Source organism: Rhipicephalus microplus, chromosome X, assembly GCF_043290135.1.
Source record: "Rhipicephalus microplus isolate Deutch F79 chromosome X, USDA_Rmic, whole genome shotgun sequence".
Taxonomy (NCBI): Eukaryota; Metazoa; Arthropoda; class Arachnida; order Ixodida; family Ixodidae; genus Rhipicephalus; species Rhipicephalus microplus.
Window position 1 is genome coordinate 216,381,145 of NC_134710.1, and position 17,304 is coordinate 216,398,448.

At 44.9% G+C, this 17,304-nt stretch overlaps 1 protein-coding gene across 3 annotated transcripts in view; it reads left to right on the forward strand.

The window, feature by feature from the left end:
* LOC119187482 (uncharacterized) overlaps positions 1-17,304 on the forward strand; it is an 88,437-nt gene that overhangs the window by 57,029 nt on the left and 14,104 nt on the right. For 2 of the 3 annotated variants that reach the window (XM_075878627.1, XM_075878626.1), the window contains exon 7: positions 11,984-12,081. In XM_075878627.1, the coding sequence (XP_075734742.1) occupies positions 11,984-12,068 (85 nt within the window). In that variant the 3' untranslated portion in view covers positions 12,069-12,081. Of the gene's footprint in view, positions 1-11,983; positions 12,082-17,008; positions 17,120-17,304 lie in introns of those variants that run through there. The other variant, XM_075878628.1, reaches the window with a different exon arrangement.

Below are 17,304 nucleotides of genomic sequence, written 5' to 3' on the forward strand. Positions count from 1 at the left end.
TTCTGTACTTTATATTTTAGTTCAGTGAGTATTCTAACATTAATATGAAGTAAGGAAGTGCAACGATTTCTGAATTATCAGTTACTAATGTTAGACACCCGAAGTGGTGGTGTCATCATGTGGCACTACCCTTTGGCCTAGTGTGTCCTTATCCTGGATGTTTCTGGTGGGCTGTGCACTTAAACGCTGTATCCCATAAAACTAGCGTGCTATGACAAGGGCACTTCACAAGATAATTTTCGTGACAATTGAGCATGAGGCAATGGCTTTTTTTCCAGTGATTATGCTTGCATATGAGATCACAGGCCATGTTAACTGTTGTCCAAACACGACGAAAGCACCTAAGCCAGTGAATTTCTTCAATACATTCCATTATAGCGAAAGATGTTTCTATGCAGCCTTGACTTTCACGAATAACAGTGACCAGTTCTACCTAGATGTGACGGTAATCCATACTACAGTGGACTTTCAGTAAACGAAAATCTGTTAAATGGAGCTGCTGCTTAAACGGAACAACTGCCTCTGATGTGATTGGTTTCATACTCCATAAATGCTGCAACCCAGCTCACTTCTCAGTAAATAGAACTCCTGTTAAAGGGAACACATTTTTCTGGTCCCTTCAGGTTTCGTTTAATGAGAGTCTACTGTATATTTGGCTTTGCTGGCCGTGTGAACGCCTCTTCACAGTGATGTCAATTTAGGAGAAGGTGAGGGAGTGATGGGGTGGGGGCTGGAGTTTTCTTGCCTTGCCCCCTCCACCGTGTACTAGCCCTCACCCCTGAACCTGACAGCTACAATTACTAACAGCTGAGTTATGTTCTGGACACACACACTGCTGGAATAGGTCATGTATAAATAACAGCCATGCTTGAGTATCAGCCATCCATAAATAAATACCGAAATTTAGTATAGTAATAATTGTTTGGGTTTGAAATATATAATAATTGTTTGGGGAGCTGAAAGCCACCAAGATGCGTTGGGCCTGTCGTGTGCCTATAACTGGGATTGATGGTAAACTTCGTTTCTTTAGAAGGAAACTGCGGGCGCTTCTGTTAAATAGCCATCAGGCCAATACTGATGTTCTACACTTAAATAGTACTTCTCAAAGCTTGCTGTTAGTTGCTGGTGTGAGAAACTCGATTTGCGGCCACTTTGTTTTCTTTTTTGCTCTGTGCGTTTTCGTGGAAAGTTTTTCCGTGTAATTCTCGCACCCCCCAACTTTGCATCCGTTTTCCACCAAAAAAAGTACGAGGATTATGTGAGTAAATACGGTACTTCACATGGGCAAGCTGAAACAACACAGCCAGTGACTTGACTTGGGTGACTTGGAGCCTACAAGCTAATTTGCCAATGCTGCATGGTCATCCCAATTGCACTGTTACATGTAACTGAAGGGGCAAACTGCATTTTTGATTAAGTATTCTTCACATGCCATGGTATCACCATGCTATCGAAAGGAATTGAAGAAATTTTGTTGGCTTATCAGATGCATCACGTACGTTTGCAACAGTTCGATATAATTATGATTGTTGCATTTTTTTTTCCAACATCAGTATGTATACTGTAACAAATATAGGGTGTAGCAGTGATGTTTTTACAATGTGTAGAACTTTGTTACAATGAGACTTGACTCTAGTACACAGGTGGTGACTTGTTTTCAATGGAAGGTACGAATATATACTCGTGCCTTACTATCATTGCAATGGTACTGTAATAACAACAGTAAAGGCAAGCAAATTCAGATACATATATTCCAAGACAACAGATGGGTCAACAAGGAACTATGCGTGGATGGCCCACTATGTATGCAAAGGAACCATAATTAGGGGCTCTTTAGAAAACAGCATTTTTTTCTAATAAAGTCCTATGTATAAGTGGCCAGTATAATAGCAATTCAAAAACTCATTATTAAGAAAATCGTGTCATGGCTCAAGGTAATCTATTGCCATGCTCATCTCTTTATAGCAGAAAGTACAAGCCAGTCTCCTATATGTAAAAAAGGAGCATTCTCATCCAGATGTAAAAAAAAAGTGCCCTTCATCCATGTTTATAGGCCAGAAAAATGACTAATTGTGATTCCTTTGTGTGCATACTGGAACACCCACAACAGTCACTGCTTTACCTTCTCTATGTTTTTTTTTTTTTTATAAAGAGAAAGTTCATTTCGTCTTTTGCTAGCTTCTACTGTTGTCGTTTAGGCTTAGTAACTAAACAGCACAAAAGACAAGCTATGACAAAAGAGAGCATGTTCATCTTCACTTTTTCAGTTTTTTTTTTACTGAGATAAGCTTCTGACTAGCCGAATCAGACATCTTGTTAAAGAGACACTAAAGTCAAATAAAAATTTATGTCAGAGTGAAAGCTCAATGTATGAACATGTCTAAAACGACAGTATCAGTATCAACAGCAGTGCCCTACTTACCTAGAAATTAAGGTTAATGCATGAGAACACATACGCTATGCAAAATGATCCCAATGACGTGAAAGGTACTGCCTACAATTAATCACTAGGAGTCAAACTAGCTGCACTAAATAAAGAACCTTCCGTGCTTCAAGAGACGTAATAAAATGCTGCATGTTCATTTCTGTTTGATTCATAGAAAAAAGAACCGCTAGACGTTACTATTAGGAATGGCCCAAGTGATTAAAAATTAAAATTTTGCCTGGTTAAACTAGACAGTTCCTGGCCATCTAGCAGGGCTCAGTTGAACCAAACACGTTTGTCATCTTGCAGGCCATAGCAGAAAATTGTTCAATGGCCATTGTTGCTGCTATGGCTCCCGTCCAGTTGCTGCGCAGTAAAGTCTGGTAACGTTGTGCATGGCAACAGTGACATTATAGTGTACTAGAATATGGGGTAGTGTGTTCAGGGAGGAGCCATGGCTGACGCATTTGGTATCGACAGCCACGAGATTGCGCCACCTTAGCATGGGCTGTCACCTCACGCTTTGCCTTTCATGCACTTCTGTGCTTTAATATTAGTAATAGCAGGGGTTTACGTCCCAAAACTACCATACGATTATGAGAGACGCCGTAGAGGAGGGCTTCGGAAATTCGACCACCTGGGGTGCTTTAACGTGCACCTAAATCTAGGTACACGCACCTCAGTATTTGCGCCTCCGCCGAAAATGCAAGCGACGCGGCCGGGATTCGATCTCGTGATATGCGCTTGCATACGTAATTGCTGACACGTCCGCGAAAAGCTTTCAAATGGGTTTGTTTGGACTGCATTCAAAACAAAACGTCAAAGCCGCAACACACGGTTTAAATGCAGGTATTAACAAACGACGGTGAAGCAGTCATTCCTGGGTAAACTGTTTGCCGTTTTTAAAGCTCGGTTGGTGAACAAATAAAAAATTTGGGAGATTGAGGTATTGAAAGAGCATCTATAAACCCGAAGGTTTCTTGTTATATTACTGCTATATCGAGTCGTAATCTGCACAGTGGGACAGTTTAGACTTCCTTCATTACGCGCGCGGCACCGTTCTTGTCGATAGTTGCATCATGCAATTTTAATTATGTTGCTAAGGTGACAAAACTGCCATTTGATTGAGAGGCATGCCGTAGCTAAAGACTTGGGAATAATTGATGACAATCTTGGGTCCTTAAAAGATTACGCGCCCGCCGGAATACTGCTGCTGTGGCCAGGATATTGCACTGTACAGTCAACAGGAAATACCTTTTGGTACCACTGTCAGACAGTAGGAAGAGGCCCTTTATTTACGAGCGCGCATACTGCAGTGAGCAGTAACACTGATCAAATTCGTTGCCATTCCGTGGAATAATTAGTTCACGATCATTTCATCGCGGTGGCACCTTATGAACACTGACTGATTTTCGTGTGCAGCTTTTTTTTTTTTCGTTTTGCTTCTCGAGACTAGTTGATACCCTTCACGAAAAATAAAGTCGTGACAGCACGTAAATTACCGCTCTCTTTGACACGAGATGCGGTGTGATCAAGCTCATATAAATTCAAGGTGAACAAAGCTTGAGTAAATGTTTTAGCGAAGCTGCAGTCCCTGTAGTGTTCACCACCTCGGGTTCGTAGTCAGCAGGAAGGTGCATCAATGTACCTGAATCAGTGGCCTCACCGTCAAGACAGGGTGCTGCAGTTTTCTTGGAGATGGTAGATTTGACTGCCGAGTTCTTCTGCTTTCTCAGAGGTCTTGGATGCGGCGCTTTCTTCGATAAGTAGCTTGGAGCATTAGGCAGTAACATCGGCACAGCGTCCGGCGTCAGCTCAGATCACGATCACTTCACCGCGGTGGCACCTTATGAACACCGACTGATTTTCGCGTGCAGCTTTTTTTTTTTTTTTTCGTTTTGCTTCTCGAGACTAGTTGATACCCTTCATGAAAAAATAAAGTCGTGGCAGCACGTAAATTACCGCTCTCTTTGACACGAGATGCGGTGTGATCGAGCTCATATAAATTCAAGGTGAACAAAGCTTGAGTAAATGTTCCAGCGAAACTGAAGTCCCTGTAGTGTTCGCCACCTCGGGGTCATATTCAGCAGGAAGGTCCATCTATGTACCTGAATCAGTGGCCTCACCGTCAAGACAGGGTGCAGCAGTTTTCTTGGAGATGGTAGATTTGACCGCCGAGTTCTACTTTCTTGGAGGTCTTGGATGTGGCGCTTTCTTCGATAAGTAGCTTGGAGCATTAGGCAGTAACATCGGCACAGCGTCTGGCATTAGCTCTGGTCTCCTACGTGGTACATGAACTTCTTCGCCATTTATAACGTGCCCGTAGTCTTCGAGAACAAATGACGGCTCGAAGTGTAGCTCACATACAGAGCAGCCTTCGTTCAAGGTCCCATCCTTTCAATATAAATTCTGTTCCCAAACCTTCCGTGCTTCGTCTTTGTGTGCAGTGAAAAGCGACTGCTGCTCACTTTTTTCCAATGGTATACCCTGTTTCGCACCTAGGTGCAAAGCAGTGTCGTTGCCGCCAATGACTTAACATTGCCTCACTGTCGTGTGGCCAGCAAAAACATTGCTAGAAAAACTTTCGTTATGCGGGCGTGAACACAAGCAACATGTCACTGAACAGCACCTGAGAAGGCAGAGCGGCGCAGAGCTGACAATCTTGCCAGCCCATGCTACGGCAGTGCCGCCTTGAGAACTGGTTTTTAGTCCACGTGCGACGCTTCACGCGACGCATGGCGAGAGAGGGTACCTGAACACACTACCCCATATTCTAGTACACTATAGTGACATGTCACGTTCCGCTTGAGGCAGGTGATTTGAAGTGCGCTAACCCGATGCGGACCACTAAAACTTGATTTTATTTCAAAGTAAGCACTTCCTTGCCACAAAATTAATACTACGAGGTTTCTGGACTGCTATTTCGACAATCAACGTCAACTTAACATTTGCCTTTAGTGTCCCTTTAAGTAATTTAGCCCTTATAGTAAGGCAATATAGTGCTGCTTACTGCCATAAAAGTGAGTTACAAGTAAGCCACTCTTTTATGCTTTCTGTTATGTAGTTATATAACACTACATTTACAGCTACATATCAATATTAACTAGCTCGCTCAAGTTATAAAATTATACATTTACGTTTTTAAATATAATAGGCTGTTCCTTTTTACAAGTGAACTCTGTACTATATGATTGTTTGTCTGATCTTATCAGCGGTAATACTTTTCCTTATATTGTCATCTTCACTATCGAAATTCCAGTAGGAGAATGTGGCTAGCTGTAACACACACTTGCAATTGGTAGTGTCAGGAAGAACATAAATTTTATTTTAGAATCAAGAAGATTCGAGTCCTGCGTCTTTCAGTGGGCCTGGGCACCTACCACGGATGCGGTTCTAAGACCTTGTCTCGAAGTGACTTCCTCGTGGGGTTCCTGGCATGCTGGACAGCTCAGAGTTGTGCTGTCAGGTATGAGCTGAGCAGTGCAGCCTTTCACCGCAAGCGGAGGCTGGCGGCAAAGGACAGATGAATCGGGACTGTTCGGATTATCTATTAGGCCCTGAGACTTCCACAGCATGTGACTAAGGGTGGCAACCTCGTCACATGACATGCATCTATTTGTAGTGTCTGAATACATGGCGTGCATGAGCCTGGGGTTTCGGTATGAATCTGTTTATAATTTACTGAAGTGTACCGCTTGTGTCCTGTTCAGCCTCTCGTGAGGGGATGGATATATGCGTCTCTGTAACTGATAGTGTGTGGTGATATCGTGAAACCTGGTCATACGATCCTCCCACGCCCAGACATTTGCAGTACCCGGTGGGGGCTCGTCCTTCGGCGATGCTTGGTGAGTGAGGCCTCGAGCAACGCGATGAACCACTTTGTTGAGGGTGCTCAGTTTGGTGTGTGCTGGGATTTATAGCAGGTGCCTTCAGTTATTGAAGTTTATTTCTTCAGGATGTATGGAGTGTCGCTGGAGCATGTGGAACTCCTCTTGCAATATGCACCCATTGGCAAAATTGCAAATTGTTAATGACGTATGCGACCTTAGTCTATGTGAGGGCCAGGGCTGTTACCGCTTTCTATGCCACTTCAGCATGTGCTGTGTTCACCGTGAGGCTTGTGATGTGATGTGGTTGCCGCAATGGCTGGTAACTGCCGCCACGAATTTTTTTCTGTCGGCATAACAAGTGGCATCAGTGAAAACCGCTTCTGTGCTGTTGGAGTAGCTTTGGGTAATGTGTTGTGCCCTGGCTTTACGCCATTGCGTATGGTGTTGGGAGTGCATGTTGCGAGGCAATGGGGGCACGTATACTTGCTCGTGTACCATTCTTGGAATTTAGACCTTGATGCTGGGCTGCTCATAGTATGTGATGCCAAGTTTTTCGAGCACATGTTGGCCCGGGCGGGTCTTGGATAGGCGCTTGATCTGGGAGACTTGTTGCACTTCCACGAGTTCCTCGAGCATGTTATGTAATGCCAGCTCTAGGAATTTGCTGGTGCTAGTCTCAATGCGAATTTGTACGTCTTGCATATCAGGGCGTCAAGCTTGTCTTTTTCTGCAGCTGTACATCTGTGAAACAGTGTCGTGCACGTTATTTGTTAAATGACAAAGGCTTGTATGAGCCATATGACGCTGCCTTCGCTTATGCCCGCGTGTTAGTTTGTGATGCGCCGGATGAGTTGCATCATGCTGGTGGCCTTTGCCATTATCTTGCGCAGTGCTTCACCATTGCTACCGTTCTGCTCAATCATCATCCCCAGTACCCGGATCTCCTTTATCATTCGGATGGGTGAGCCGTTTGGTGCTGTTAATTTTGTTTCTTGTTTTTCCAAAGGGACGTAATCCTGAGCAGGCATTCCTTTCTGACCGGTCTATATAGCAGCAATTCAGATTTCTCGGCCAAGCAGGTGAGTCCCCTGCCCACGAGGTAGTCTTTCACGCATTCTATAGCCTTCTGCAAGCTCTTGTCAATCACTTTGTCGCTGCGAGTTGTCATCTAGATGGTAATATTATGCACGTATAGCATGTGGTGCTGTCCGTTGACTGGATTTAATCATTCTGGTAACCCCAGCAGGACGAGGTTGAATAACATCGACAAGATCGAATAGCACTGGCAAGAATACAGAGCCCTGTGGAGTGCCCGAGCTATCAATATAGATTTTATTTTGTTCTAGTTGTTCCACTCACATGCTTGCGGCTCTTCCTATGAGGAAGTCTCTGATGTAGTTGTAAATTTGCATTCTGAGATTTAGCATGTCTATTTGCTGCAATGTAGCATCGTGGCAAACATTATCGAAGGCCTTTTTCAGGTCCAGGCCTGGCTCACGTTGAGCGCCCATGATTTTCTGTAATTTGATGTTTCAAGTTGCAGAAGGGCATCCTGTGGGGAGAGATGTCTTTGAAACTCAATAATTGTGTGCGGTAGTAGGTTGTTGTCCTCTGGGTAATCAATGAGTCTATTGAGAAAAGCATGCTCTATCAGTTTACCTATACAAGACGTCAGGGAGATAGCACGCAGGCTCTCCAACTGCAATTTGTTGCCGGGTTTTGGTATCAGCATGACCTGTGCTTCCTTCTATTGCTGGGGTAACTTTCCACGCATCCAACACTCGTTAATATAGTCTGTGAGTTTTTCTAGCAACCTGTAATCGACATTGTGCAGTGACCTGTTGGACATTCAATCAAGGCTTGGGGCCGACTTGGTGTTGAGTTTGATGAGGACGGCCTCGATTTTGGCAATTGAGAATTCAGCATCTAGGACGGCGTTGCTTTCTTCTTTGTAGTCTGGATGTACTTGTGATGGCATTAAGGATATGTAACGGAGTTAACTTTCGTAAGAAATCTTCCTCCGTTCCGCCATAAGCGTGTATGATTTTGCATATGCATTGCCTCTGTGTGGTCCTGGTGTTGGCGGGATCTATAAGGTACCGCAGTATCGGCAACGTGCGACTCGTAGTGAGTTGTCCGTCCATCTTTGCTCATTTCCCTTCCCATTGCTGTTGTTGCAGGTCAAGCACATGCTTTTTATTTGTTGAGCTGTGCTATGCATTTTTGCAATCTCCAATTGTGCCTCTGTTGTTTCCTGCGGTACTGCCGTTGGTCTTGGCTTCCCACATGTGCAGTAACCGGGTGTTCATTTGCTCGAGCCCAGCTGTAACAGCATTGATTGCATCACCCACTCGATGTCCCGCCGAAGTTGTTCGGTTCATTGTTCCATGCCTTTGATGTCCTCGGCCTGTTGCTTGTCCCGATTTTTTCATAGTAGTTGTCAGTTGATGATTTTCATTTGTTGACCGACATTGTTTTCCTGTGGGCTGCCTTTTGCTTCCATAGAAGTAATGTAGTGGTCACCATTCTAGTCTTGCATAGTGTTCCTCCAAGCCACTTTTCGCGTATTGCACGCAAAAATAAGGTCTGGCATGGTGTCGGTGCTGACGTTGTTGCCCTGCCTAGTGGGTGCCGCCGTGTCAGTGACCAGCTCGAGGCTGGCGTGTTGCACCTTTGTTCATCAATGTCTGCCTTTCGGATGATCGTGTTTTTAACCCCACACCGTGTGCACCGCGTTGAAGTCTCCTTCAATGAAGAGTTGTTGCCCCTGGGCGATATCGAGTGCTCGTTTTAAAAGGACATGGAAGTGGTGTTTGCGGCATCTGGGACTTCTGTAGACATTGAGTACGATAATACTGTCGGGCGTCTTGTGCGGAGGAATAAGTTCTACGAGGATATTTTCAATATCCTTGACTTGGGTGTTGTGTTCAATAACTGTGAGCTCTCACTTAACCAGCATAGTGAGGTTTGGGTTCCTCGCTGTGCCTGTTATAGACTGGTACCCTGAAAGTTTGCTGGGGATGTTTGTTTTTTGCAATATGATGACGTCTGGTCGTTGGGGAATCGTTTTCAGGTATTGTAAGTGCGCTCGTTTGTTTTGGTAACTTCTACAGTTCCAGTGCTTTATCGTGTTTTTGTTTTCAAAACTGTTGGGCTATGTTTATGTGGTGCTACATGCGTGGTGCTGCTTCTCTATGCGACGTCATAAGTATGCTATTGGCAGCTTCTAATCTGGACAATCTGAGATAAGCGCTTTCCAAGCTCTGCTGAATCGTACGCTTGATAGTAGCGGTGATAGTTTCCTCAAGACTGGTTAAAGAGGCCCTGAAACACTTTTTCAAGTAACCATGGAACGAATTTACTACAAAAGCTTATTGCCTCATGAATTCAGCGCCGCGAAAATTTTAAGAATCCGTCCCGTACGAGTGGAGTTACAATGATTTGTCACATGCTGCAATCGCATTCTCTCTTCTCTCATCCCAACGAGAACACTGGAAGCTAAGCAGGGAGGAATGGCATGAGCATAGAAAATACATCACGTGCCCCTCATGACCTTGAGCACTTTTTTTTTTTTTCGAATACGCGGCCTTTTTTAGGATGATGGTGCGCGCACGCGCAGACAAGTCACGGCCTCTATTGGCGATCTCTATAATGACCGACTGCACCATGTTCAAATCAGCCAATGCCTGATAGATGGCTTTCTACAAGTGATTTTTGAGTTTCCTCCATCATTCGTCGATAGAAGAGAAAGCAATATTCAGCTGACTTTCGTAATTTATTGTGAATTCCTGGCCGCGTGCAGCGCTCTAATATTTGGCTCGCATGTTCTCGGGAGCTTCTACTACCGATCAGCAGCGTTTTTTGACCATGCTTAAAAAGTGTTGCAAGACCCCTTTAAGCGAGCCTCCATTGCTTCCACTCGGACATCGCCTGTTGCTGCACACGTTCGCTTGGGATTTACTGCCTTTGTAAGAGTGGAAGCGAGTCTGCGTTCAGCCTTGGGGCACTCGACTTCATCGTCCTTTATGAGTTCTTCTTGTGTTTCCTGCATTGCCTGTTCGTCAGTCTCTCTGTTAGTGGCAGACTGGAGCTTTTGTATGAGTTCATCTTTCGCGTGAATCTGTGCTTGCATGCGATCAATTTGCTTTTACATCATCTGTATCGTCTGTGTTAAATGAGCTATCTTCATCTCTATCTTAGTGTGTGTTTTGCTGCCAGCCTCCATGTTTGTTGCACATTTCCCTTTGACCGCATCTGCAAAGCTCACCAAATCAATAGTCTTGGCATCCCTCATTGGGGTCTTTCCAGGTGTGCGACTGCGAGCTTGGCATTTCTGCTGCTTCAGGGTCCCGGTGTGCTGCTCCGAGATCGGGCGCAAGCAGTCTTGACTGGGATTCCTGAATCTTGAGCGGTGCTCTCCGGCAGGATCAGAGGTGGCAGTGGCCTCCACCTCCTCTGTAGCCCGGCATCGTTCCCATTACCTCTTCGTCACAATGTAGGGCGTCTTGTACCTTGTGTGGCAGTTGTGGTCTGCCTGCACAGCTTGCAACGAGGGGAACACTTGTGGTCAGGGCCTGGGTTAGGGGCGTTACAACCACTACACACTTTGTCTTTAAGTTTCGGGCACACGTCCATGCGGTAACCAAACCTCCCACAGCAGTGACACATGTCAACTTGCTTGCGATACAGGGTGCAGCGAAGGAGGGCGCAGCTGTACCTGCTGTAAGTGGCCACTCGCAGTGCTTCAAACACCATGATGACGGTCGTGGTGTTACCGAGCCGTTTGGCTACCAGGGCTTGAGGTTTGCGTTCGTGAACAATGTTGGTGTGAATGGGCTTGGGGTCCTCTTCCAACGGGATGCCCTTGATTATTCCCTTCACCGCTGTGTAGTCAGGAACCGTCTCTTTGCACTAACTTCGTGGTGGCAGTCGCCGATGGTGATGGCATAAAGTTGTCTCTACTTTGCGGCGTGAGATGCATGGGGTGTGTTCATGACTATGATTTTTTGGTGGTTGTTGGAGCGCACCGTGTCCTCCCCTGCCCCATGCACCGGTACATTGGCTGCCCGGTAAGTAACCGATGCAAGGCGCGCGGTTTCAGTGATGGCCAGGTCGAGACCACCACTGAAACCGTCGAGGCATCCTCATGATACCACAATCTTGAAGTAGCTTCATAGGAGGAGTGGCATTTTGCTGTTCCTGATGGCTTGCTGCTTGATGTTACGCTGTTGTCGACGTTTAAGGGGGCTCCGTTCTAAGTATTGCTTTGCGCATTTGCTCATTTAATTTGGGTCTTGGATCCAACAGTGCATCAATCCGTGCTGTCCAGAAACTCTTTGGGGATGAGATCCTCCCTGTTTACTTGGACTTCCATCGTTGATGAGCCAAGCGAGCGCCCGCATCAAAGGAAAGGCTCAGCACGTCTCCTTGGGTGGCTGGCTCACGTTAGCGTCGGGCCAGTTGGACGTGGGTTAAAAACCTCTCGAATTTCACAAAAAAGTCCTTTCCCACTTTGAATTTTGGTGTCAATAAACTCCTGATCACTTTCTGCGCACGTTGTAAAGTTCATAAGTTGAGTGACCGAAAATTACTGGCAAATTGTTCTTGAAAAACAGAGCCAACATGAGATGCGTCCGCTCCCTTCGGTGACCGACACATCTCCCAGATAGTGTCAAAAGAACTTTTCTTTTTTAATACTAGGTTTTTAATCAGTTTCCTCTTTGTCTAGGTCCCTGCTGGAAGGTGTCAACCATCTGCGACTTTATTCTGATGTGGTTGAGAGCTGGACCAAAGTGCACGAGGATTCCTCATGATGGTTAGTTGAAAGTAAGAGCAAGTTTTGGATATCTTACACAAGTATGGTTTTATAACCAGTGGCTTTACTTTTGAGAGCTTCATTAAATGCAGCAGCACAATCCTTTCTATGTATCCTATTGCTGAAGGGTACATAAGCTTTGAAATTGGATCTTTTTCTGTGGGAAGAATAGAAGGTACCTGAGATAACAAACATATTACCATTTTGTTCATCTGCCCTACTTGGGCAATATTCTCTGCATTGAAGTAAACAAACTTGTCCACAGCTTGTTATTTATTATTAGCATGTTTAACTGGGCTAATTGGTCGTGACTTAATGCATCCATTCTTGTTTAGCAAACACCCACTACAGACCACGCAGAACAAGTATTTTCCCTGATTCTTTCTTTGGCTTATGACAGTCATGCTGAAATGTTTTTTTAAGCATGAGAAGACACTGTAAGCAAAATCCTAGGATGACTTCCAGTGCATGTGGTTATCTGGCTTAATCTACGTGACAGCGCAACCAAATTCCAGAGGAGGAAAGACAAAAGCCCATCAGGATCCTCACTCCTTGGCCTTTACCGTAGTGTAGACCTATTCAGTCACAACAGTAATGAAGTTTGCTTTACAGGGCTTCTTTCGGGGCCCCATTGCAAATTTAGGTTTCACACCAGTAGTTGTAAGCTTTAAAACTTCCGGTGTTACATAGCCTTGCCAAAAAAATATTTCAAGGAGATTGATTTATCAACAAGGAAATTATGACCAGACTCCTGTTACCATGCTACCATAGGCAAGCTTCACTGCCAAAGTAAACAATCTCACGTTTTGCCTTCACTAGCATCCACAGGCTGTGTTCCTTCCCTTCATTCTCCTAAGTAACACCTGAAGCGAGGAAGTACATGTTCATCTTATAAGCCCCGCCTTCCCTTTTACAGTGAAGGCTATCATGAGGTCATAACAGCAGTTGTTTTGGTGGCGTAGTTGTCTGCCGCCACCATCACGGTCTGTAATTGCTGTTGCGCACCATGAGGAAAAATAATCAAGGATTGGGCAGGATTTGAACCCAGGCCCTCTGCGTGACAGTCTAGTATCCAATCACAGAGCCATGCTGGTGCTTGAAACTCCTTTGGGAAAAGATCTTAACTGGTGTCATGTCGGGCAGGGAATCACTGTAACAGATGCAATATAGCTTAGTAGCCACAGCATCAGCCACAGCATCCACAGAGTGCTTATAATGCTGTAGAAATGTGTAATGGGTACTTTGTTCCTGTGCAGAACAATAAACATTGGCATGTTGGGTATTTTTTACATTTAACAAAATTGTGGTGATTTATGGTATAATAGCTACCTTGCAGCTGCACTTGCTGTAGTGGCTCACCGAGAGTTTAGACGGGGGCCCTGAAAGGCTAATCCAGCCTTCGTTGTGAGTCTGCTGAGTGTTGTGCTTAGGCCTGGCATTTTTAAGACACCTTTCTGTTTTTTGTTTTTGTGTGCATTTCCCTTGGCATTATTGTATGGCTTATTAAAACTTGTTGGGCTAGTTGATAGTTTGTAACATTTCAAGTAAATTTAGCACCACTTGGAAATCCCTCCAAACACTCACACATTCACACACTATTTCACTCAATTGTTGTGTATAGTGCGTGTTTCTTCAATGGAAGAGTGTGTGAATGTGTGAGTGTTTTGAGAGATTTCCAAGTTGCACCAAATTAACTTGCATTATGATTATTGTGTGCTTCACATTGAATGAAGAAAGTAGGCCATGTACCATAGTCATTGATGTCCCAAGAAGCAGCTGCTGCACAGAGCATGTGTGTATGTAATATTCTCTCAAAGTGTATGTCCCTTGAAAGGAAAGACACACGGTCTTAAAATCACAACCGTTTTTGTAGCACATAAGCTTTTCGTACTTAGCAGGCATGATCTCCAGTTAATGAACTATGTCTGGCTTTTGTCTATTTGCAATGCCCAAAACCATTTTTAATTTTGGTAGTACATCTATAAAACAGCCTTTGATTTTTATCTGTGACATGTTGAGAATACACACATTTATGATTAATATTATTTTTACTTGCATAATTTGGCTCCGTGGTGGATGGCCACCAACGCTTCTCAAGCTTTTTGAAGCTTTTTCATTCCATTTACTATGGTACGATTAACATACAGAGAGACATATATATAATACCGCCTAACTATAGGTCCCAACGCGTGGACCATGAGCGAAAAGTAAGAGAGGTTCTATGCCGCACGGAACTTTTTAAGAAATCTTTCTTTCCAAAAACAATCCACGACTGGAATAGGTTACCTGCTGACATCGTCAACGTAGTTTCGAATGAGATGTTTTTTGCCCTGCTGAAATGATTGTTTCTTTGATCTTTTTAGGACGTACTGTATGTATTACTGTTCTTATCTTTTGTTCTTCTTTCTTTTGTCCTCACACTGTATGCAGAAGGGAATTGTGGCTATACTCCGGTATCAAATCACTTATTTTTCCTGTTGAAGTGACTCAACCTTGTAGTGTTCTTGTTTCTCACATATACTGCATACTGCTGTGAATAACTTATGTTGTCGATCTGCTGTAGCTGTTGTTGTTGCTATTACCGTTTTTCCACGCTTTATATATGACAAAATATTGAACTGTCCAGACTGACTGTAAACCCCTCCCCCACTGTAATGCCTCTGGCGCTGTGGGTACTAAATAAATAAATAAATAATAAATAAATAAATAAATAAGACAATAGCAGGCATGCATAGAGCTTTTCCTCTGCTAAGTGATCGTACCGCCTTAAAGCGTGTACGCGCTCAAGACTTTAGTTTTTTCAACCGATCAAATGAAAACTTCCCTCATTTTCCTGTCATACATAGTGGGAAAAGTGACAAGCAAGCCAGAGCTGTATCCCCCTTTGTAGTAGCCAGGTGTCTTACAGAAACTCTTGGGGCCAGGTACAAGGTTACCAAAATGGCCAGTGGAGACCTCCTCCTCAAAGTTCGAGAGAAAGAACAGTTCGAGAATCTTCACAGTCTTTCAACTTTTGGTGACACTCCGATCACTGTAACACCACACAGATCAATGAACTCAGCTCGTGGAGTGGTATCTGACGCTGATTTGCTTGGCCTGACGTAAACTGAACTTCTGAAGGAGTGTAAGAGTCAGAATGTGACCAATGTATAGAGGATTATCATCAGAACAGACAATAAACACCAACAAAATACCTAATACTCACGTTCGCTTCCAGTAATCTGCAAGAAACTATTCAAACTGGGTACACGAAGACTTCGATCAGGCCATACATACCTAACCCGTGTCGTTTTCTAAATGCCAGAAATATGGCCATGGCTCTCAAAGTTGTCTTGGTCACCAAACTTGTGCACAAATGTGGAGTCTCAGGCCACAATTCCAACAACTGCAAAGAACCGGCTCACTGTGCGAACTGTGGCCGAAATCATGCCGCATACTCACGGTCTTGTTCATTTTGGAAAAAACAAAAAGAGATCATCACATTGAAGGTAAAATAAAACATCACATTCAAAGAAGCAAGAAGAAGAGTCTCGCCCTTTATATGGCCCCACATTTGCTGATGCGGTGTGTCGAAGGCACCGCTGCACCAGCCCTCGCCACTCCTTCGGCCAGTGCAGTGCGAGCTGTCGGCTGTGGTGTCTGACCCCAAGGCGGCAGTAGTTCAGTGTACACCGCCTCCTTGCGAATCGAGACTAGAGACTCCAGGGTCTTCTTGTCTCGAGGCCTCACCTCACCAGGCGAAGCCTAAAATCCGAACCACCAGCTTGCACGTGCGGGCATCCAGTGCCTCCGAGGAGGCAATGAATACAACAGTACCCTTGGTGCCGAAAGAGTGGCGTGGCTTCTTGTAGCGCGCCAAGAGAAATAAAAAGCCAATAACGGGGCCGGACAACCGTCTTGCCACCTGAATCAACAAGTTCGCTTCAACACAGGATACTATCAGTACACACAGCAACATATTTTCTTGATATGCAGACAGAAATATTACAGTGGAGCATCCGAGGCCTTCTCCGAAACCTCTATGGCCTACAAGAACTCCTCCATCAACAAAATCGTGTGTACAAGAAACACACAAATGTGTGTACAAAAAACACACTTAAAACGAACGTACACAAACTTCCTACATAACTAGATATTCTTCCGAAAGGACCAAGATGATGCCATGTCATCATCCGGTGGTATAGCTGTTATAGTTAGACAAGGGATAGCATGTATTGTTGTGATTGGTGCCTGAGCTGACGAGGGAGCGGCGTTATTTTGGTCCTCAAACAAGCCACCGAACAGCTGGCGGCCTGTGTCCGCCAGGCAGTGTTCCTCCTAGCCGGAGGGTGAGGCATCGTGCCGCCCCGATGCAGTGAGTCAGTCACGAGATGTCGACAAGTGCAGCATCTTCCTTGGATGGGACAGCGGCGGCAGCCGCAAATCGCCCGCTAATTGAATCAGCAGTGCGGCGGACACTTTTGAGCTTGGTTGCAGTGGGCCTTTTGATGTATGCTGTCATGAGCAGGAGACCCCTCGCACAGCGGCACACACACGACGAAGAGCCACGTTGGTGACACATGGCAGTGCAGTGACATCGCCTCAATATCGGATGTTTACGTGGGCCGTGCATGCTTGTCACCCTCGCCGATTATCTGTGATCCGTGATTAGACAGTGCCATCTGCATGCGTTCCCTGATCTATGGATCTGGCGAGAACATAGCCTTTATAATGAGCCACCAGGCTTATTCGAAGGAGCGCCATGTAGAGGAGCACGAGATTCGAGAGCTCGCCATGTAAAGAAGAGCTTGTCATGTACGAAAGCTCCCCATGTACATAATGTACTCTCTCTCTAATAAGTCTCTCTAAATCTCTCTAATAAGTCAACTTCCCCCTGCTTCGACATCTTTATTTCGAATCTGGTGCCTGCAAACTCCGGTTGCAACAACTGGATGGCAGCGGTGAGATAAGACTCAGCGACGGAGAGCGACATGGACCGGAGGTCAGCCGCAAGGCTTGCCCTGGAATTCGGCGGGATTAACGCAGCGTACCACGACCGAACATAATGGGGTGAGTGCCTGACTTTGTGTTTGAGATATATCGAGTCTTTTAGCCTAGACACGTTAAAGGATAGATATGACCAACAATTGCCTAACTACTGTGGTTGTTATCTCAGCAGAGAGCAGCACTGTGTAATTACCTGAGCAAGTAGGTTAAGCAGGAAAGCTTAGGTAGTTAAATAGGAACAAGTATTA